Genomic DNA, 24,389 nt, shown 5'->3' with positions numbered 1-24,389 from the left:
CTTTATCTAGTCTACCATTGATGGTCATTTGGGTTGATTTCATGACTTTGCTTTTGTGAATAGTACTGCAATGAATGTACGCATGCATGTGTCTTTATGATAGAACCATTTACATTTCTTAGGGTTTATACCCCGTAATGGGATTGCTGGGTCAAATGGTAGATCTGTTTTTAGGTCTTTGAGGAATCACCACACTGTTTTCCACAGTGGTTGAATTAATTTACATTCCCACCAACAGTGTATAGGCGTTCCTTTTGCTCCACAACCTTGCCAGCATCTGTTATTTTTTGACTTTTTAATAGTAGCCATTTTGACTGGTGTGAAATGCTACCTTCCCTGTGGTTTTGATTTGCATTTCTCTAATGATCAGTGATGTTAAGCTTTTTTTCATATGCTTGTTGGCAGCATTTATGTCTTCCTTTTAGAAGTGTCTTGTCCTTTGCCTACTTTTTAATGGGGTTGGTTGTTTGTTTTTTCTTGTAGATTATTTTAAGTTCCTTATAGATGCTGGATATTAGACCTTTGTCAGAGGCATAGTTTGCAAAAATTTTCTCCCATTCTGTAGGTTATCTGTTTACTCTGTTGATAGTTTCTTTTGCTGTGCAGTAGCTCTTTAATTTAATTAGATTCCCATTTGTTAATTTTTGCTTTTGTTGCGATTGCTTTTGATGTTTTTGTCATGAAACCTTAGCCCACTCCTATGTTGAGAATGATGTTGCCATTACCAGTCCCTACAAAAGCACACTTAAGTACACAGACCAGTGACACTATAAAGCAAGCACACAGTCAAGTCTGCATAATAACCAGCTAACATCATGCTGACAAGATTGAATCTATGTATATCAATACTAACCTTGAAAGTAAATGGATTAACTACCCCAATTAAAAGGCACAGAGTAGCAGGATGAATAAAGAACCCAGACCTTATGGTATGCTGTCTTAAAGACACTCATCTTACATGCAGGATCAAAAGAAATGGATGGAGGAAAATCTACCAAGCAAATGTAAAACAGAAAAAAGCAAGGGTTGCAATCCTAATTTCAGACAAAACCGACTTTAAACCAGTAAAGATTTAAAAACAAAAAAAAAAAGAGAAGGGAATAACATAATGGGAAAGGGTTCAATTCAACAATACCTAACTATTCTAAATATATATCCACTCAACATAGGAGCACCCAGATTCTTAAAGCAAGTTCCTACAGACTTTCAAAGAGATTGACACTCCCACACAACAATAGTGGGAGACTTCAACATTCTACGACAGTTTTCATATTTCAAAATATTAAAAATTAACAAACATATTCAGGACCTAAACTCAACACTGGCTCAAATGAACCTGATAGACATCTATAGAACTCTTCACCCAAAAACAAAAGAGTATACATTCTTCTCATTGCCACATGACACATACTCTAAAATCAACCATATGGTCAAACAAAGAACACTCATCAGCAAATGCAAAAGAATTGAAATCACAATAACCACTCTCTCGGAGCACAGCACAATTTTATTATTTTCTGAAAAAATTGTATTATAATTGAATGTGTAAACACTTATTAAAATTTTTAAATAATTTTAGAAATGATAAAAATGCTCATGGGAACATGTATTCCTAGTTTGGAAAACAATAAACTTCTTAACTATATTAAATTCAGAAAACATGTAGGAATGTGTAACTGTGGTACAGAAAATAGTTTTCCTTATTTCGTCTAGCCTGTATATTCGAGGATGGTTAGTCTTGGCATAAGAGTGGGCAAGTTAAGAGGTGACATTGCCAATATTTTTCTCAATAGTTTGATGTTAAGAGCAAATATTACCAATTGACCAAAATGTTCTTTCCTAATGGTAGGGGCTTCCCCTGGAGCAGTGTTTCTAACCAATATTTGCTCATTAGAATCACTGGAAAGCTTTCAGTGTTCCCAATACCCAGGCTGCACCCCAGATGAATTAAATTAACCTTGAAGGGTGGGCACCAAGGCGTCAGTATTTTCTAAAACTTGCCACATGATTCCATGTGTGACCAAGGTTGAGAATCTCTGTTAAGAGACATAGCTGAGCTCACTCTTCTCTGTCACTTATATTACATTTGAGATCTTCAGGTCTACCTACAGTTCTTGATATGTTTAGACAATGTTAAAGAATTTAGAAATCCTTTGAGGAAAAGAACCAAACACAAAACCCAAAACAGCCCCCAAATCCAGGAAGTGATCTGATACTCAGAGACAGGACTCAGTATGTTGCTCCAAGCTGGCCTTAGGCTCATAGCTGGGCCGATGTTGTTCTCCTCTTTGACATAAATGATCCCACAGAACATCAACATCAGACAAAGTCACTCCAAACCTTAGCAAAATAAGACACAAAGGTTTTTGTGCAATCTATACAACACCAACCACCCTCACTCTCAGCTAAAATGAGTGACTGCTGCTTCTGTGCCCATTACAGCTTTATCTTAGCTCTAGTCTACCCTCCTGATAGTAAAGTTTTATTGAAATACTCAGTCACAGAATTGTCCTCACTTTCTGACAGCACCCTATCAAAACTGAACCCTGACTTCCATAGACCTTTTCCAAAATTACCCAGACAAAGTGCAGATGCTCTAATAGATTATTTCTAACACTCTTTTGCTGATATACCCCATGGTTTCCCATGGTGAGTCATCTCCTTCACTGCAGCAAATAAATAATAAACAAAACTTGTTGACTACAGATGTATTTCTGGTAGCATTTGGCTGAAGGGCATTGACAGCTTTTCTCACAAAACCTCACCAAGAATACTGAAAAGAAGCTGGCTTTGAGACTAAATATTGAGCAATGTTGTCTTTGAATTGAGTGAATCACAGTGGTTGCTAACCTTGGCTGGGTTAAATTAAAATTACCTCAAGAGCCCAGACTGCAAACCAGACTGAATTAAATCAGAATCTCTGAAGATAGGACGTAGGCACCAGTATCATTGTAGCTCCTTAGGTAATTCCAAAAAATAATAAATATAGGGAGATAAATTATATAGACTAGAAAATGATACAGATTTGAAAACTGAGGCCAGTGGTGTTGAAGTAAGTTACCCTGAGTCTTTCAACCTACAAGCAGAAGCCCATCAGACCTATGAATGCAAGTAGTCTGACTGCAGATTCTGAAATTTTTTTTAGAGACAAGATATCGCTCTGTCACCCAGGTTGGAATGCAGTGGCATGATCATAGTTCACTGCAGCCTTGAATGCCTGGGCTCAAAACAATGTCCCCCACCCCCTCAGCCTCCTGAGTAGCTAGGACCATAGGTGAACACCACACTGAGCTGGGCTTTTTTATTTTTTGTGGCAATGGAGGCTTGCTATGTTGCCCAGTCTGGTCTTGAATTCCTGGCCTCAAGGGATCCTCCCATCTTAGCCTCCCAAAATGTTGGGATTATAGGCATGGGCCACTATGCCAGCCAGAGAATGCACTTTTACCTTGGTGGTAATATGTTACAACCTTTGTGAATGTTACCTATAAGGCTTTTGATGCTGGTGATATAATAATAAGAGGAAAACAGCACAAAATATAATCATAAAAGGATGAGCCCAACAATCCTAATAAAACCTGTAAGAGCCACTAGATGATATGATTCTGGGTCATTTCTTTTCTACTTTTGAAATACTTGTTTACATATTTATTTCAAGAAGTGTTCACAATAAACATGTATTTATTTATTTTCCCCTTCAAAATATTGTTTTATAATAAAAAATAACATATAAGGAAACATATATATATCACATATATATGTATATGATGTGTGTGTATGCATTTATGTATGAAACTGAAAAACAAATTGCCAGATTATGAGATGAATTATAATTTATTTATTTATTTATTTTTGAGATGGAGTCTTGCTCTGTCACCCAGGCTAGACTGCTGTGGCGTGATCTTGGCTCACTGCAAGCTCCACCTCCCAGGTTCATGCCATTCTCCTGCCTCAGCCTCCCAGGTAGCTGGGACTACAGGCGCCTGCCACCATACCCGGCTAATTTTTTGTATTTTTAGTAGAGACTGAGTTTCACTGTAGTCAGGATGGTCTCAATCTCCTGACCTTGTGATCTGCCTGTCTCGGCCTCCCAAAGTGTTGGGATTACAGACGTGAGCCACCACGCCCAGCCAGGAATTATAATTTCTTATCAAAGCAGCCATATGAGATGCTGATAGAAGGCACTAAAAAATGTCAAGCTACCATTATGAGAGATAGAATCATAATATCCTGGGTGAAATGTAAGACCTTTGACGTAAAACTTTCCTTTCCCTGGGAAGCAGACGAGATTACCTGATTGTGGTTAACTGTCTATTGCTTCAAACTCTTATCAAGGCCCCTCTTGTTCCTCTTCCAAGAAGTAACAAAGACATAGAACATATAACAATTTCCCTGATTTAAGAAAGTTTTTTTGGTTTTAATATTTTTCTTACATTCTTGGTTGCTATATACACATATAAATTTAGAGAACACCTGGCCTGTCAGTGTCCCAAATGAGATTAAAGGAGGCTGTGATTGGACATCATCATGATTTATTAATTTCTGTCTGGATAAAACAAGCAAAGAGATCCAAATATTCTTCCCGGGTTTCCCTCCTACTTTGAAATAGCTGTCAGAACATGCTTCCAGAGGCTTAGATAATCTGAGGACAAAACCCTTTGTTGTCCATCCACAGAACTAAGTAACCTGCACCAGCTTGTGGTTCCAGTGACCACACTGGTGAGTGTGAATGGTTAGATGGAGAATCCTTCTTTCAGACAGTTGGATGGATTCAGGGTGGGTAACAACTGAGTAGTGCTTGGCATTATAAGTAAACATAAGGTAACACTGGTAGTCTCTATCACTTGGAGTTCTGACTTTTTTATTACATTAACTTGAAAGCATCATATAAGGGAGAGGCATCCCTAAATTTGGGAGACCATGAGAAATCACTAGAAATAATTAAAAGCAAATAGGGCTTTTTTTTCTTTTTTAGAAAATTATTACAAGGCCACCAAGAAGGCAAATCTTATGTTTCTTAGATTCAGATGGACTGTGAAAAATGACAAGATGGATGATGATACAGAGATTGTTTCTAACATCAATCTTCAGAAAAATGTTTCTAGCACGTGGCTGGAATATTTAAGGGGTTTACTTTTCAGTGCTCCTGATGACCTCCCTGAAATCATTCTAACATTGTCTTTGATCAGCAACATTGGAGGTAAGTATCACTCTCTCTTTATCTGAGTTTATTCTTCAGGTACATCTTATAAATGCTACCATATAGAATTGAGGACAGTAGAAGTAATAGGATATAATTTTGTCCTCAAACTTGTATCTTTATATCAATATTTTCAATCAAATGAATCCAATAATAATTTGCTCCTATGGAGAGACATGTAGAATCTGATTTTCATAACATTCACCCTATTGGGTTCAAAGTGTTCATTTATACCTTCTTACTTGCTATGTCAGGGTTAGATTTCAGTGAAGGAGACAATTGAAGAAAACAGGTAGAAAATCACGGGTTAGGGCAGGGTGTTCCATAGGTTTTGTCCAAGTTATAAATTATGCCTGCTATTTTGAGAAGAAAAGAGCATGGTATAAACAAAAAGAAAACACTTTTTGCACTTTCTTTGACCTGATGAGGGACTGTATTACAAAGAAACAGAAAAAAATTAAATGAAAGCAAATGTTATGATATTACTTATTGCACTTTTATAACAATAATACACAAAGTTAAATATTTCTTATGGGCTTTTTAATGTGTAATAAGAAACTGGTTTTTTTTTTTCACAGTATTATAAAATTTTATTTCAAAGCTTTTGATGTAGCAACACATAAAAGCAACATGAAAACTAAATGTCAGGCCAGATGCAGTGGTTCACACCTGTAGTACTAACGCTTTGGGAGGCCGAGATGGGCAGATCACTTGAGTCCAGTAGTTCAAGACCAGTCCCACGAACATGGCAAAACCTCGTCTCAACAACAACCAAAAATTGGCTGCACGTGTTAGCACGCACCAGCAGTCCCACCTACTCAGGAGGCTGAGGTAGGAGGACTGCTTGAGCCAGGAGGTGGATATTGCAGTGAGCCAAGATCACGCCACTGCACTCCAGCCTGGGTGACAGAGCAGGATCCTATCTCAAAAAGAAAAAAGTAAATGTTAAATTATAACTGAATGCCAGAAGGAAAAATATAGCTGTTTGTAGACTTGATGTGCATATTTACATCTGGTTAAATATGCAGGCTCCCTAGCTTGTTTTACACGCAAGGAGTCCTGGCTTTGAGCATGCAAGCTGAAATTATGCAATGTAATCTTAATCTTTGCAAAAATTTGTGGTTGTTCTGTGACTTTTAAGTTTGCTAGATTAAAAACTCTCCTGGCTGGGCACGGGGGCTGATGCGTGTAATCCCAGCACTGTAGGAGGCGGAGGCGGGCAGATTGCTTGAGCTCAGGAGCTCAGGACTGCCCTGGGCAACATGGCAAAATCCTGTCTCTACTAAAAACACAAAAAAAATTAGCCTGGAGTGGTGGTGCACACCTATGGTCCCAGCTACTTGGGGGGCTGAGGTGGGAGGATCGCTCCAGCCCCGGAGGCGAAGGTTGCAGTGAGCAGAGGTGAGACCTCTGCTCTCCAGCCTTGGTGATATAGCAGCACACTCTCTCAAAACAAAAGAAACCTCTCCTGCTGTTGTCTATAAATATTTTTCAGGAGATCGAGACCATCCTGGCTAACACGGTGAAACCCCGTCTCTACTAAAAATACAAAAAATTAGCCGGGCGTGGTGGTCGGCGCCTGTAGTCCCAGCTGCTCCGGAGGCTGAGGCAGGAGAATGGCGTGAACCCGGGAGGCGCAGCTTGCAGTGAGCCAAGATTGCGCCACTGCACTCCAGCCTGGGTGCCAGAGCAAGACTTCATCTAATAAATAAATACATAAATAAATAAATAAAAATAAATTTAAAAATTGTATTTTTTCTAATAATGTAAAACTAATATTTATTTAGTATACTAAATTTTAGTAATTTAAAATATGAGAAACATTGAAACACTAAAACATTTCTTTATACTTTTATCAAGAGCAGTTTGAACAGTGCTTGTCTTATATAACTTAACTGGTGAGCATCTTTTCTATGCCTTGGCAAATTGTCTCACTCCTTCTTAGCTTTGGGTCAGCTTCCAAAAGTTTATCCTTTGCATTTTCAATGTAAAGAAGTATCTGAGAGCTCCTTTAATGTGAAGTTTTTTGCTGGCATCACTTCCTGAGACATGGTCGTTCTTTAAGTCACCACCACTTTCTTAATTTATGTCTCTGCATTTGACTTTGCTAAATTCCCCGGCTACATATCTAAAACTGCCTCTTGAACAGCAGCAGCGTTAACATTCCCATAGTCAGCGATATCTTCTGTAACATTCCATCTGAAGCTTTGCAGCTTCATGAGATAGCTTAACATCAATTCATGCTGACTTCTGAAATGATGAACCCAGCTTTTACTGGTAGTAATATATTCTCTTTCAGTCTTCTTTTCATTACCATTTTCTTTGAATGCAGTAACTAAGGTTATCACTTTGGCCTGAATGCTAGTCAAACTGATTGGGATTTGTTTTTGATTAATCTTCAATCAAAACAAGTAAATGTTCCATTTCAACCACAAGCAGCTTTCTGTTCCCAGTGCAATTAAAACTGAAAGACATTGAAGCAACTTAACCTTTTTACGTTTATCAGACTTTTAAAATAGGTTTGTATTACAGTTTCATGCAGGTCTGAGTCTCAACCTATCTTTGCTTTGCTGTCACCACTTTCAAATCTAATCACATCCAATTTCACTTCCAGCATTATCACTTTTCTTTGCTGCCCTGTTCTTTGCTAACCAACTACCTCTTTTGATTACCCATTTTTGTAAATGGTCACGAGTTTAATCTTTGGGGTCGAGGAAGCAACACTACTACCCACTTTGTGCTTTGCTATCTGTGCATGAACTGATGATCGGTAATGAATCACCAACAAACTTTGAAAAAAGTAATGTAATTAAAGACTGATCATGATGCACATTTTTTTTTTTTTTTTGTGCACAATGGCTGATGGAATAGAGCTAGCAGCAAAATTTATGCAAGTTTTCCCAATACTGTGATCATGGAAATATTAACCACATTGTTGGACTGGTTTTATTTAACTTAACTGTGATAACTGATATTTATGCATATTGGAACTGTGCAAAGCAAGGACTGCCTGTATCTAAAAAAAGAAAAACTCTTCATTAGTACACAAAACAGTTAACTTTTAGTCCAATTTAGTTAACTACTATCCAAGCCTAATCCTGAATCAAATAAAAACTGAACTGCTCACGGGAGTTAGAAAAATGTTTGGAGAGAATTTAATGCAGAATTCTTCAAATTAGGATTTGCATAGCACAAAGACATTCTAGTTTCTTTTTAGAGATAGGGTTTTGCTCTGTTGCCCAGTGTGGTGGCAGTAATCACAGATCACTGCAGCTTCAACACCTGGGATGCAAGTGATCCTCCCATCTCAGCCTTCCAAGCAGCTAGGACCACAGGTACACACCACCATGCGTCGTTAATTATTTTATTTTTTTGTAGAGACAGAGTCTCATTTTGTTGCCAAGACTAATCTGGAACTCCTGGCCTCAATGAATCCTTCTGCTTTGGCCACCTAAAGTGCAAGGATCACAGGCATGAGCCTCCATGGCCAGTCGACATTCCTTTGGGGATTCAGATCCCCTCCCCTCATTTCAACAGTCTTGAGGTCTGCCAGGAGTAAAGTTGTAGACAAAACAATCATCACAAGGCACATGACTGTAACTTTTTTCATAGCAGCCAGTACCATGTTTACACCTCAGTAAAACAGTAGCATCCATTCCATTAATGTTGTTTTAGTTTGTTTCTGAATGCATTTACTTCACAAATCTGTTTGTTAAGGGCTATAAACAAAATTTGTATCAACTTTTATGTTTATGTATATTTACATAACAGAAAATTAAGTCAGCATTAAGTTAACATGAATGGTCACAAGAATTTTTCCCCTCTATAAGGGGTGGATATTCAAGAAGACTTCAAAAAATTTGTGGAAAAATGGAATTAAAAGTATAAACTATATTTCTAAACATTAGCTTGAAAAGATAGAAGTATAAGCTATATTTCTAAACATTAGCTTGATCGAGTTCAAGACACTTTTGTAAGGGATGATACCAGCTATTTAGTCCATCCTAAAGAACAGAGAGTTCTGGGAATTTAACCACATCAATGCAGCTTTTTTTTTTTTTCATTATTAACTGAAGAAAAATGTACTGCCTTTAAAAAAAGTATTAAGATTAGGAAACAAAAAGTCCAAAGGTGCCAAACCGGGACTATAGGGTGGATGCCTAGTGATTTCCATCAAAACGCTCACAAAATTGTCCTTGTTTGATGAGAGGGATGAGCAGGAGCTTTGCTGTGGTGAAGAACTCTCTGGTGAAGCTTTGTCTGGCATTTTTCTGCTAAAGCTTTGGCTAAATTTCTCAAAACACTCTCATAATAAGCAGTTGTTACCATTCTTTGGCACTACAGAAAGTCAACAAGCAAAATGCCTTGAGCATCCAAAAGCTGTTGCCATGACCTTTGCTCTCAACCAGTCCACTTGTAGTTTGACTGAACTACTTCTGCATCTTGGTAACCATTTCTTTAATTGCGCTTTGTCTTCAGGATCACACTGGTAAAGCCATGTTTTCTCTCCTGTTACAAGTTTTCAATGAAATGCTTCAAGATCATGATCCCATTTATGTAAAATTTCCATTGAAAGCTCTGCTCTTTTCTGTAGCTGATCTGGGTGCAATGGTTTTTGTACCTCTCAGGTGTAAAGTTTGCTGAACTTTTCCAGTCAGAATTGTGTAAGATGAACCAACTGAGATGTCTATGGTGTTGGCTATCATTTTTGCTGTTAATTGTTGGTTTTCTTCAATTAGGCCATCAACTAGAATAATTTTTTTCTCACAAACTGATGTGGATGATCTGCCACTGTGAGCTTCTTCTTCAACATTACCTTATCCCTTCTTAAAACTAATTATCCATTTGTAAACTGATCTCTTTGGAGCATTGTCTCCATAAACTTTTAATAAAGCATCAATTAAGTCACCATTCTTCCACCCAAGTGTCAACATAAATTTGATGTTTGTTCTTGTTTCAATTTTAGCAGAATTCATATTCCTCTTTTCAAACCGATGTCTTATTCTTCTTAGTGCTTAAAACTGTATCCTTATGATCTTCAACGTCTTGATCAAATAAATATGACAAATGATGTTCTGTAAGAAAAACGCTCTTCTCTGTAAGAAAAACGCTCTTCACTTGTATTCCTTCCCTGCATATTTTGAGTAATCATCTTCCAAGACCCACGCATCTTTTCCCAAAATCTCTGAGAGTACAATTCCTTATTTCCTTCACTGTGGCAAAGTGTTTCAGAAAAGGGTTCCTTGAGTTAAAAGTCGGCCTATCCTATTTGACTCCCGCTGCTCCGGTATCACATACCTACAGCCAACCACGCCAAGAGCTTCCCCGTTATCTCCACATTGGAGAGCCCTTTCTCCGGATATCCTCCAGTTTCAGAGATTGCACCCAGAGACCCATTGGCAGGTTCCCGGATTTGCCTCAATTTTGGCCCTGCCTCTCTGCTTTGCATTGTCAGGCTTGGCCTTACAAGAAGGACGATGGTGCTGATTGTGCCAGAAAGAGTGAAAACAGGAGGAAAATGAACCAGTTGCAGCAAAACCCACTATTCCACAACTGGTTTTTAAAATTGGGCTAGTTTCTCATTGTTCTGAACCAGAAGATTACGTTAAAGTTTACTTATTAACCTTTTATTGCAGGATTGCTAAAGAAATTAATCTCTGATTTATGATGTGTACAAAACTACTATAAATATTTCAGTAGTAATCCAAGAGACAACATTGCTAACAATGTTTGTTAAGTTTCTAAGGAGATGAGAATGAGATACATCATAGGAGAGGTAAAACAGTAACCCGGTAGATTAACAGTCACACTAATTCTGTGTGCTGCTAAGTGTAAGGGACGATTTTCAACTCATGAAAAAAGAAAACAAGTAGTGAAACTGTAAGATATTGTTCACAATTTTAAGAAATCCTGTCACATTAAAGTTCTATAAATGAGATACCCCACTGCCTTTCACTAACAACATGTTTTTTGCAGCATTTTTGAACCTGCACTTGAAAGACTTTCCAGTTCCTCTCCCTGTGATGTTATTTTTACTTGGATGCAGTTTGGAAGTATTAAGCTTTACATCTTTGCAGGTTTGTATTGTAAATGAGCATTTTATGCTATTTATTTGAGAATCATATAAATGCTGAGATGCCATTTAAAATGTTCAGAAATTATTCATCTGCTCACTGTTCTGCCAGTTGATAGATGATTGTGATGTGGATAGCATCAGATCAGGTGTGTAGAAAAAGGAGCCAGGCCTGCAAAAGCTGAGATCTGCAAAAGCTGAGTACATACAGCTACTGAGTACATACAGCTACTGAAAGTATTAGTGGCCAAGAAATGTTAAACAGATTTAGAAAACTGGGAAAAAAAAATGGCTAATGACATAGGAGCTCAGGGAGACTCTGTATTGCTGGTGCAGGACTTGAGTAGCAAAAATATTGTAATATTGAAATAATCTATTTCCTCAATGAAGACTGTTTTAAAGGGTTTCTGTTAAAAGAGAAACTAGTCTCTTAAGCGTGCAGATTTGGCCAAGGGGCCATAATTTGCCAGTCTGCCCTAGTCAATCAGAATGGATGTGAGAACTGAATGATTGACTTTCTGAAATCTGAAATGATTGACTTTCCCAAACAAATTTAGTCAATGATGTTAAAAATATTATACAAAACATGTATTCATGTAAGAACCAGAAGCAGTTTACTACTTTACATGTCATAAACAGGTTTTATAATCATATGATTTTGACACAGATGCAATTTGAAGTACTTCTATAAGCTTTATTATTTGTCAGCAACTCCTTCAAAGGAAGAGACCAATGTTAAGACCCATGAAGTGTCTAAGATTTTTCTCTACTTGCCAGCTAATGAGCTAGCTTGCCAGTTTCATGATCCCAGCAAAAGACATGGGACTCCTGGACCAGAGAAAAAGGGTTTTATTATCCACAGCAATAGCAATAACCAGAGTTAACACTTTCTTGTGCCTGTTTCCTGAACGATAATCCCAAAGAAGAAAAGAGGGCCAGGTGAAATCTGCACCTACATTGGGTTATATATCTGGCCACAAGAGAAGAGATGTAAGCTTAGAGAACCCGAATCCTATAATGGGTAGTAAGCTCATTTGCTCCCTTGCCTATTCTTCCACACACATCTTCTACATAAGCCATGGCCAGTTATTTGTAGTTTTTAGAATATGATATAATCACTTACTCCTTTGTGAATTTTGTGCTTGATTATCCACCTACCTGAAACCTCTTTCTTCATCTTGATTGCCTGAAAACCTGCTGCATATTTTTTAGTACCCATGTCAATGTACTTCTTATACCTGTTCTTTAAATATAATAAATGTCTCTGAGGGAGATACTATCTTTATTACACTGGACAGTAAAGTAAACCTGTCATTTGCTCTGGAGGAAGACACTTGCTCTGCCTTCTAAGCCATACCAACATTCATGAAAAGATAGTATGGAAGAAAAACAATCAATGCCTGTATTCATAAGCCATGAACAACACAAGAGATGCATGGAGAATTATCTCCCAAATGCAAAGATATTACCTAACACAGTAGGTACTCAGTGTTTCCCTAATAAGTGAATGTTGAATGGATACCTATAATAGAATTTACACATTTCAACTAAATATCTCATGTTAAACATTGTTAATTAGTTATTGCATGAATTGCATTAACTTTCCAGTCTCTATCCCTTCTATTCTTCCACACACATCTTCTATATAAGCCATGACCAATGATTTGTAGTTTCTAGAATTTGATACGATCACTTACTCCTTTGTGTGATATGTCTTTTAAAAATTGTCTTTCTCTACTGTTAGATTTAGGAGTGCCTAGCATGTTTTCTATTCTAATAGTGATGAATAAATGAGAAGATGATATATTTGTATAATATTAGGTCCAAAGATACGCAAACACCATACAATGGATGAGTCCAGACTTACTTTTTCGTATATTTGCACCAGTAATTTTCTTTACTACTGCATTTGACATGGATACATACATGCTTCAAAAGTTATTTTGGCAGGTAAGCTTTCTTTTTTGGTAATGTCATTCATTCATGAACCACATATTATCTATGTTCAAATTTTTAGAATATTTTTTTCCAAAATAGGGAACAAAGAAGAAATAAAAGGGCATGGGAGTAATAAATTCAGCTTCATAATTTAGTGAATAAATCATATCTTGGCAATAGTCTGGCATATCAAAGGCCCAGGGGAAAAATTATGAAAGAAAACAGTAATTCTGAGACTCAGACTCGCATAACTTCATGCTAGATATAATATTAACTCTGAAATACTACAAGAGTGCTATGAGAAAGTGTATTAGCTCCAGTAAAAGGAAATTGTTAAAAAAAGTCATGTTTTAAATACCTATGTTCTAAAGCTTCCTACATTCATATCTAAGAGAATAAAAGCAGAGAAGAAAACACAGAAGCAGCTAAACTCTAATTCAAAAACCGTAAGAAGTTTTTTAACATGCGAGATTTGAACTGTATCAGGGAAAGACCTCAAGAAAAAAACACTCCAAATCATAACTAAGGTGTACATTTCTTTCAAAGTAATCAAAACAGCTTTATAAATACAGGCCATTACCTAAACTGCATTAGAAGCAAATAATTTATTAGAATAATTTATACTTTTAAACCAAATGTAGACACATGGAGTTCAGACAAATCACTAAAAGATGAAATCAAAAAGAACAGACATAAAAGGGGTTTAGGTTGTCTCAGCTGAGCTCTGCCAAGCCATCTCCTGCATCTTTGGTCAAGTGGAAGTCAGCTGAAGCAGAGTGAGCTAGATGGCCCCACTCCTGTGTCTGCTGGTGGGTACTGTTGGTGTTGGTTGATTCTGTATCTCCAATAATCCTGATTATCTTCTTCTTAAAATGGACTACAAAAGCAGTCTGATTTTTCTAATTGTAAAATTTCTTTGCAGATACTTTTAATTACAATTCCCGGCTTTTTGGTTAATTATATCTTAGTTCTTTGGTATCTGGCATCTGTAAATAAATTACATTTGAAGCACACCCCATGGTTATTATTTTCAGCTATCCTTGTGAGTTCGGATCCCATGCTAACCGCAGCTGCTGTAAGAGACCTTGGTGGGTATATTGCTCTCTTTTTCTATATTTATAATGTCATATTTCATAATGAACTTGCATTTGTTTTAAGATCTTTTGTTTTTGGTAGCTTTCCACTATGAGAAGTCAGGTAGTGAGGGATTGGGGGTTGGGGATTAAGCAGAGATTTTGGAGGTCATGCTTAGGGCAGAAGAAATGCCAGTGATGGGCTTATTTAGTGTCAAAAAAAAGTATTATACCCAATTGTGCAATAAGGGAGGGAATTCATTCAGAACCCTTGACTTTATACATACTTCTACCTTGAGCCAACAGAATAGTTCTGGGACATTACAATATTGCATATACACTGTCGTGACATTTCTGTTGCCCAATATTTCTTTTCCTTTGTAAAGAATCATTAGGACAATTCCATTTAAAAAGTATTTTGCCTTTGGCATCATTGTCATCATCAAGACTGAAAGCCTAAAAAGTAAAAAAATGGTAAAATCATCAATCATACAGTGTTTTGAGTGTATACTATTTTAAGAAAAATCAGTCTATATTTAAAAGTAAAATGCCAACTCAATTTAGCCCAGAAAAACAAAAACAAAAAAAGCCTCATGCAAGAAAAACAATAATTTTATTGTCCCCTTTCATCACTTTTTACTAATGAGAACTAGAAAAATTGCTTTAAGATAGAATATTAATATGGCACACACATGCATGCATTTGCACACACACAACACGCATACTCTTTTCAATTTTAATTTCACTTTGCAACCAGTTAAAGGGGAAGTAGCTATCTGAGGCAAGTAGAAATAGAGTAGGGGAGATACATCAAGTGTAAATATATGAATAAATGAGAACTGTGCCTTCAAGACAAAGGACATTAAGAGAGTGAGATGACACTTTAGAAGAAGATGCCAACATCCACCACCCAACCCTGAATTCTTGTCTTCCTCCCCACACTCTCAGCCCACATCCCTGCCTCCTTGTGACTGTCAATGCCAACCCTTTTCTCCTCTATATTTGAGAGACTCTTATGATACCTGAGAGCTGATTTCACTCTTGTCTAACTTTCTTATCTTGTAATCTAGTATTCCACTGATTTTCTACCCTGCCACAATTGAATTTAATTTACTAAGAGTACCTTGCAGGGTTATTTTCATAAATTTTGTTCATCTTGCCATTACTTTCAGAATTTTGTTTCTCTCCCCCCTGTATCTTTCCAGAAGACATTTTTAAAAGTTATTTCCTCTTGGCAGCATTGTTCCTGAGTTTACAAAGCAAGATTTATAAGATTTAGAAAGACTTATATATGTATATGTGTGTGTGCGTGTGTGTATATGTGCACATATATATGTATTTTTTCATATATATATGAAAAATTTGCCCAAGACTGTCAGAATACATAAATGCATTCACACTGGCTTGAGCTTTTCATGGTCCTTTGACTCCTCCTATGCCCTTATATCTACAATGTATTTCTGAATATTTACATTTTGCCATAGTTCCATTTATACAATAATATCAGTTAGGTTTTGCTGAGTAATAAACAACTCCAAATGTGGTGGCTTAAAACAACAATTATTTATTATTTCTCATGAATCCAGCAGTTCTAATGATATGGGCTGGGTCCTGCTGATCTTGCTAGGTTCACTAAGGAATCTATAATCAGCTGGTGGACACTGGGGGGCTAAGTGATCCAGGATGGCCTCAATTGGGAAGATCTACCTTTCTTTCATGTATCTCTTATATTCCTACAGAGGAATGCTGCCATGGCGGTGGCAGGAGTCAGAGAGGAGGCAGAAATTTTCTGCTCTCATTGAGTCTCATAACAAAACAAACTAGATCTTTTTGGTGAGAAACACTGTCAAGTCTTACAGCGAAGGGCTTAGATACAGGCAGAGGTGAAGTATGGGATGGCCAAGGCAATCGAGCCACACAGGAACAGCCTTGGTGTTTCTTCTCTTCTATCAGCATACTGATTGTAGTTAGGTTGTGATTGCGGTTATAGACTGGTTGATTCACAGAAAGGACTTTTACTGTATAATAACATTTCCTCCTATGAGTTTTAGAAAATCACTATAGATGCTCAAAGTTGTAGCTTTACCACTACATGCACATTTAAGGGCAGAGGAAAAGGACAACTGATAGACATTTAAACTTAGAATGCCATTGTAAATAGAGGAAAATTTGGATGGAAGTGCATAATATCAGGAACTCTCCATTCATGGAGATTGATTTCTAAAACCATTGGGAAGAATGAATGAGAAAGTCAGATAATTTCTAAGCCTAGCTAGATTATGTGAACAATTGCCTTAATACTTATGTCATGTTATAAAGCTTTGGTTTGTAACTTGATTTTATTCTTCAATCATCATTTTCTGTCTTGCCTTAAATGTATCTGATTTATCATGCATGTATTTATATAGAACAACTCACTGAATTAAAAATAATAATAAATTTCATGTTTTCCTCTGTACTTTGAAGCAAGGAATGAGACCTTTAATTATCTCACTTACATAAACAAAATGGACCCTAATTAATTTAGTGCCAATTATTATGGTCTAAACTTAACTTGCAGTAAATCCATAGCTAAGACCATCCTTATGGTTGCTAAGAAAATTTTATTCTTTAACATTTAATATTTAATGTTTTTCTCACTTTATAAAACATCTTTCCCCCTCAACATATGTAGGGCTTTCTAGAAGCCTCATCAGTTTAATTAATGGAGAAAGTCTGATGACCTCTGTTATATCGTTAATTACATTTACTAGTATTATGGATTTTGACAAAGGACAACAAAATAAAAGGAACCATACCATAGGTAAGGATCTTTTCTTTTAAATTTTTTCTTAACATCAGAATCCTGTATTTTCTGAAAGCTGATGTGTATTTTGTAATATCCTACCATAAGTTATATTTGTAAGAATGTAATAGTGAGTATTGGTTTAGTGACTTACTCTTTACAAAGCACTATTACCCATTACTTATTTAATGTTAGTTACATATTTGTTGTGAGAGTGGGTTGAGACTCTTCATGAAGATGCTTATGGGAGAGGCCTGGGCTGAACCAGAATGCCAGACAACCAGAATGAGAGATGTTCTTTTTTATGTGCTGAAGATGAGCTTAGAAGATAAACCAAATAGTGCATCCACTAGTAGTGAGAGGAGGCAGCTTCTCTTCCGTTTGCCCTGGGACTATATCTCATGCAGGCAACATAAAAAGCTGTCAAATAAGGGAGGAAGTATGCGTTATTAGCCATCTACAGGGTCAGAGAATAGTGCTTGTAAGCAGAGGGATTGCAAAGTGCCCATGAGCTGTTTCATTTACCGCTTTCAGATAGCCCTAAACCATAAGTACTTTTCTCCCCTTTATTATGTGTATGTGTGTGTATAAAATAAATGACATATGTATAATATAATAGTGATTATAAAGTAAACAGCTATATAACTATTAATCAGGAGAAGAAATTTCATGTTACCAGCATCCCTAGAAGCATCTTATGTGCTCTTCTCTGGTCAAAGCCCTGTATCTTCCTCCTAGAAAAGTCATTTTCAACTTTTAGTCTCTGAATCCCTGGCTAGTGGAGGAGAGGGGTTCATACGATCTTTTCAGGGTGTCTATGAAATCAAAGCATTTTCATAATATTACTAAGAATTTATTTAGCTTTTTATTGTGGTGTACTTGCACTGGTTTTGGAAAAGCAATGCTTATAGTCTCCCTGATAAACCGACGATGTACTATTCTACGCACTGGGTGTCTTCTTTGTTCTAAGGTCTTATGCAGCATTGTCTCATTCTGCCACTACCCCCATTCCTGTTGAAAAAGTGTGCTTAAGAGGTGCCTCCACAACATATTCTAATCCATTGATCTGTATGGTATCAAACAATTCACTCTGCTGTAGTGGGATTCTTCTACTCCCTGCCTCCCCTCAGCAATGAAGAATATCTTAAATTACCTCTCCTACTACTCAAGAAGAGGAGATTTTTAGCTGAAATTGTTTTCCCTGCCCCTAGAGAGTGCTTCGTTGTTGTGCAGCTAGGGACCCTGTGTACCTCTATTCTTGCCTTATCCTAAAACTCAGAAGTGAAGAATATTCTTTCCCAAGAAGAATCATCCTGAGGACCACCACTCCTCTCACCCCTTCCTCAAAGGAGCTGATCCAGGTGGTGGACAGTTACCCTAATTGGGCATAGGAGGTATTTGCTTTCAGCCTTTGAGGCTTGTGGGCAACAGATGGGTGAAGCTCTGTGTATGGTGTTAGTTTGCCTAGCCCACAGAAACTTGGAGCATCTGTGGTGAACCTGGAACCTCAGATTAGCTCAGAAAGGTACATTGTCTTTCGGTACTTCTAATTCACCATCTGTGATGTGTGTGAAAGCCAAACAACCATAAACACAACCTCTACTAAAATCCAGGGTGCAAAAGGAGGTGATGTAATATGGCACTCAGAGAGTGCTCACCCTAAAACCTCCTATAGCTATGACCTTCCTGAAGTTGACTAAGTTGAGCAACAAACAAATTTCTATATTCAGAAGCATTTTAAAAACTCAAGGGCCACCCTTGGGGGGGAACTAAAAAATCTTAAAGAAGTACAATCTTGCATGCCATTGAGGAGGATCCATGTTCACCTACTAAACCTGGTTCAGTGTTCTACCAGGCTTTATTTACGATATTATATACTGACCACGGAATTTCAGGGAAACTTATATCAGAAATAACATCTACAGGCTAATCAGGGGAACTTTTTTGGTACTCTTTGGGAGAAAGGAAAAGAAAAGGAAGAATAAAGGTTCTGATCTGGAAGTTCATTCATTCACTGATTCAACAATGATTTATTAATATGTACTATGTGAGAATTTCTATTCTAGGACCTGAGGATTTAACCATAAACACAATAGGCAAAGTCCCATTGCCTCCATAGAGCTTGCCTTGTAATTTTGATAATAATCAATGGAATGGAACTTTATTTTTTTATGTTTCAGAAGAAGAAAAACTGTAAGTAATCACTTTAAAATAATAAGAGTAATAACTTCAACAATAAAAACTCTGCTGTAGGAGAAAGAGAACGATGAACTTACTTTCTTAGACATTAGGACTTTCTCTGAACGTGAACACCTTTGAAATACAAATTTTCCTTAAGAAATAAAGATGCTTAATAAGCTTTACTGCTATTTCATTTGACAATTGTGAATCAATAATTTTCAGAGTAACCATTGTTTTTATAACTTCTGTAATTATTTAAACAGTGCTACTAATCTTTGAAGTTAGCACATATTTTATAATAGGAAAAAATTAAGAAAGATTATTTCACTCAGAGTTCTTACTCTTTCCAATTTGAGTGCTAGAAATTTTAAAACAGTATAAGCAGTAATGGCTTTGCTTTGAGACTTTTCCTGGCTTAACAAATCTAGTCAGCAAACATGTTACTTATTAAAATGTATTTTCCTTTCTTAAAGGAAAAAGCAGCTTTCAAACTGGGGTCTTCTAACTCCAGATTCCTGTATGCTTCTGCCACTAGAGTTGGCCTCCATCCTATATTTCAGTGACAGGAGATGCTGGACTCAAAATTATTGCCATGACCAGCTCTGTGCCTAGAGCTCATGTGGCCTGGAGACATGTGTAGTTCCAGAAAATGAGCCTATGATGGCCTCCGGCTCCCTATTTTCCTAGGAAGGGCATCATGACATTGCTCTGTGGAAAGTAATTAGGCAAAACATAAAAGTAATAACACCAAAAAGCAAATATATTTTGGCGGATTAATTTTACTTTTGGAACCTAAAAAGTACTCAGAGAAGCCCAAGAGAGAAAAATGTATGTACAGAAATATACATTGCAACATTGTTTATCAGGGTGAAAAACTAAAACATATGAAATGCTCAAAAAGAAGGAAGCCATCAGTCACTTTGGCAGGCTAACATAATGCAGGAGATTCACCCAGCTGAGGCCTAGAGATATTCCTCTTTCTGTATTTCCTGTATGTATTACATTAGATCTAGATTATCACTTCCATGAGTTTAGGGACTTCCTACTTGTTCCTTCATATATCTCTAAAATCTATTACATGTCTGACACGTTAAAGGCATTGAATAAATTCCTTAATGGAGACCGAAAGGAGCTGTTAAACTAAACTGACCAAATTTTCCAAACTTAAGTGTGGCTTTTAGCAGTTGAAAATAAACTCTTTCAACACAGAAACAAGAAAATATTGTCCATCTACCCCAAAGGCAATGAGCTATTTTTATTAATATTAGTTTTAATGGACAAATCATAATGTATACATTTGCGGGGTACAATGTGAGGCTTTGATATATGTATACAATGTAGAATGATTGAATCAAGCTAATTAACATCACCTCATTTAACTATAATTTTTTATGACGAGAGATTTGAAATTTACTCTCTTAGTTACTTTGAAATACCAATATATTATTATTGACTATAGTCACTTTGCTGTGGAATAGATCTGAAAACTTAGTACTGCTTTCTCTTGGAAACTTTGCACTTCATAATCAACAGTTCCCTATTCTCGTCCTCCCTACATCCACAGCCTCTGGTAATAATTATTCTACTCTCTATTTCTGAAAGTTCAACTTTTTTAGTTTCTACATATAAGTAAGATCATGCGGTATTTTTCTTTCTGTGCCTATCTTTCTTCACTTAGCATAATATCCTCTAGGTTCATCCATCTTGTTGTAAATAACAAGATTTCCTTCTTTTTTAAGGATGAATACTATTTCATTGTGTATGTATACCATATTTTCTTTATTCATTCATTGATGGACACTTAGGTTGACCCCATATCTGGGACATAAATAACCCAATTAAAAAAATAGGCTAAGAACAGACAGACATCAAAAAAAGACATACAAATGGTCAACAGGTGCTTTTTTTTTTTTTTTTTTCCAAGACAGAGTCTTGCTCTATTGCCCAGGCTGGAGTGCAGTGGTATGATCTCGACTCACTACAACCTCCACCTCCCGGGTTCAAGCTGTTCTCATGCCTCAGCCTCCCAAGCAGCTGGGATTACAGGCATGTGGCACCACACCCAGCTGAGTTTTGTATTTTTAATGTAGATGGGATTTCGCCATGTTGGCCAGGTCGGTCTCAAACTCCTGGCCTCAAGTGATCTGCCCACCTCAGCCTCCCGAGGGATTATAAGTGCTGGGATTGTAGTCATGAGCTACAGCACCCGGCAGTCAACAGGTACATTAAGAAATGTTCAGCCTCACTAATCATTAGGGAAAAGCAAATGAAAACCATAATGAGATATTACTTCACATCTGTTAGAATGTCTTTTATCAAAAAGATAAAAGAGAAGTGTTAGTAAGATTGCAGAGAAAAGGAAACTCTTGTACACTGTTGGTGGGAATGTAAATTAGTACAGCTATTATGGAAAACTATGTGGAAGTTCCTCAAAAAACTAAAAGTAGAACTCTACCATACGATCCAGTAATCCTACTTCTGGGTATATATCCAAAGGAATTGAAATCAATATGTCACAGGGATATCTGCACTCTCATGTTCATTGTGGCAATTAGCTAATTTTAAAGATAATGACCAAAGGAAAATTAACCCAGAATATCAATTAAAATTAAGGGCAAGTTCTATTAACTGCTTCTTATTTACTCCCCTTTCTTGTAGCTCAGCACATCGTGGGTGAAATTTTTTCAAATATAGCAAGTTTCTTGTTTGGAATTCTAAGTTCAAAACTGATTCAATTTTGGATGTCAACTGGTTTTCGTGATGATGTCAATCATATAAGTCTCATCTTTTCAATTCTGTATCTCATCTTTTATATTTGTAAGTGAGGGGCCTATGCCTATAATAAAATAACATAGAAAACTTCAAGATAAAAATATATGAAAAGTGCATACCAGGCAAAAGCTAGTAAAAACATTCAACTGATCTAGACAGAATATTTTTACTAAAATAATCTATCAAAAGAGATTAAAAATATGAATATCTATACAACAGAAAACAATGTACCAATATTAGCAAATACTATTATAAAAAAAAGAAGAATTTGACAAAACTATCATTACAGAAATTATGCCTTTCCCAGAGAATTTCATGACTAATTGAACAAAAAATAATTATGGCTATAAAAATATTTAAATATCTTAGAAGTTTGGTTCATAAGATATATAGTTTTACCTCCCAAAACAGAATGCATATCCTTTACATATACATGTAGACAATTTGCAGAAATTAACTTGAAGAACATTTCAATAAAATTTCAAACATTGTTCAACCATGATGCAATTAAATTAAATATGAACTACTACAAAAAGAGGGTTCCTCCCAGGCATAGTGACTTATGCCTATAATCCTAGCACCTTGGGAGGCTGAGGTAGGAGGATCACTTGAGCCCAGGATTTTGAAACCAGTCTGAGTAAGATAATGGGACCCCATGTCTACAAAAATTTTTAAAACTAGCTAGATGTGGTGGCACGTGTCTATAGTCCCAGCTCCTCAGGAGGCTGAGGCGGGAGGATCACTTGAGCCCAGGAATTTGAGGCTGCAGTGAGCTATGAAAGCACTCCAGCCTGGGCAACAAAGAGAGAAGCCGTCTCTCTAACAAAAGGGTGGAGGGGGGCAGTTTCAACCTGTAAATTAGATATTTTGTCTTGGTAACTCTTAGATCAGAAAGGCAATCAAAATAGAAGTTACATATCAAGTAAAGCTAAATGTTGGAAAATCTATCAATATTATTAATCCATGTCCCACAATCACCTCCTCAGAAAAATATGGTAGCTATTGATAATTAGTCTTATCATTGTCTCCTGACACAGCCTCAGAATAACATTTAATTCAGCTCTTCAGACAGCCCTTCTTACGATTCGGAATTGACATGCACGATAATACCTAGTTACCTCACCTGCACTATGTCCCTGTTACATTTAGGAATAAAACAATGATGTATATTCTCACATCTGTGATTAAAAATAATTCTGAAAGCTCTAGCTAATGTGATAAGGAGAAACATTTAAATATATTTTAAAAGAAAAAAATGGGTAGATTAATCACAACATTTTATATCATATAGAAAATTCAACAGAATTAATTGGTAAACAAAGTCAGCAAGACCCTTTAATAGCTTGATATAAGTTATCCAAACAGTTGATGGTATTTTTATCAGACAGCAATAACTAACTAAAAAATAAGAAAATTGTATTCTTTATGTACTGGTAAAAAGTCATAAAATATCAATGAATAAACTTAACAAATAGTTTGGATCTAAACATAGAAAATTATAAAAGTTATTAGGAAATATAAAATTTGAATAAATTGAAGCATAGAAAAACTTAGAGTAATGGGAATTTATCATTTTCCCTCTGAAGAGGAAAAGGCAGACCAGAGGATCTTGCGGCTTTCTAATGAATTAATCAGTGGATTAAATTCAATTATAATATACTGAGGGTTATAGAATCAAGCTAATGAATTAACAGACAGTGAGAGAATGATCAGTTAATTCAGGTAGGTTCCTCATGTACTAGTGTTCGTGTGTCTACTTAAATTCCTAAAAGAAAATCCAACAAATATAATTTCATCTAACATTATTTTTAATAAGTAATCCTAATTTCAAGATTAAAGGTTACACCCAAGGAAATAATTTAAAACTTTTAGAGTCAAAATGTCTCAATAAACATTTTAGGAAGAAACCTGCCAGGACAGAATTTCACTAAAACAAGATACAGAGTAAATATAAATTTAATGTAAAAAGACTTTCCCGGTGACCTGGCTTTGTGTTTATATTTAGTACCTTCAAGATAGTCATTATAAATATTTTCCTGACTTCACCATCACCTAACAAGTTATAATACCTAATCCAGGGCTTGATTATTTCAAAGAACCTATGTCCATGATTTCTTCTTCTTTCATGATTCAGCAGTGACTCTGCCTTTGCTACCATTTTCAGCCAGGATTAATATAAAAAATAGAAAACTTGTAATTTTCCATCTTTAGAAGGGAAAACTCAATAATGTAATAATGGCATTAATTTCACTAAATTAAACTTTATTACATTCCAAATCAAACAATGATAGAAATTGTTTTGGTTTTAAAATTTCCTTCTCTCTCTCTCTTTTTCTTTTACTTTTCTTTTCTTTTTTTTTTTTTTTCCGG

The 24,389-nt window shown here is 36.3% G+C and overlaps 1 protein-coding gene across 1 annotated transcript in view; it reads left to right on the top strand.

Moving 5' to 3' along the window:
- Positions 1-3,419: 3,419 nt before the first annotated feature.
- The window catches only part of SLC9C1 (solute carrier family 9, subfamily C (Na+-transporting carboxylic acid decarboxylase), member 1), a 131,592-nt gene continuing 110,622 nt past the window's right edge, over positions 3,420-24,389 (top strand). The window contains 8 exon segments of the mRNA XM_011932809.1: positions 3,420-3,452; positions 5,103-5,132; positions 5,134-5,197; positions 11,174-11,274; positions 13,092-13,220; positions 14,131-14,296; positions 16,956-17,084; positions 21,906-22,064. Coding sequence (XP_011788199.1) covers positions 3,420-3,452; positions 5,103-5,132; positions 5,134-5,197; positions 11,174-11,274; positions 13,092-13,220; positions 14,131-14,296; positions 16,956-17,084; positions 21,906-22,064 — 811 coding nt within the window.

Source organism: Colobus angolensis, unplaced genomic scaffold, assembly GCF_000951035.1.
Source record: "Colobus angolensis palliatus isolate OR3802 unplaced genomic scaffold, Cang.pa_1.0 Scaffold98, whole genome shotgun sequence".
Classification (NCBI taxonomy): domain Eukaryota; kingdom Metazoa; phylum Chordata; class Mammalia; order Primates; family Cercopithecidae; genus Colobus; species Colobus angolensis.
This window is presented reverse-complemented; position numbering and strand designations above follow the sequence as displayed.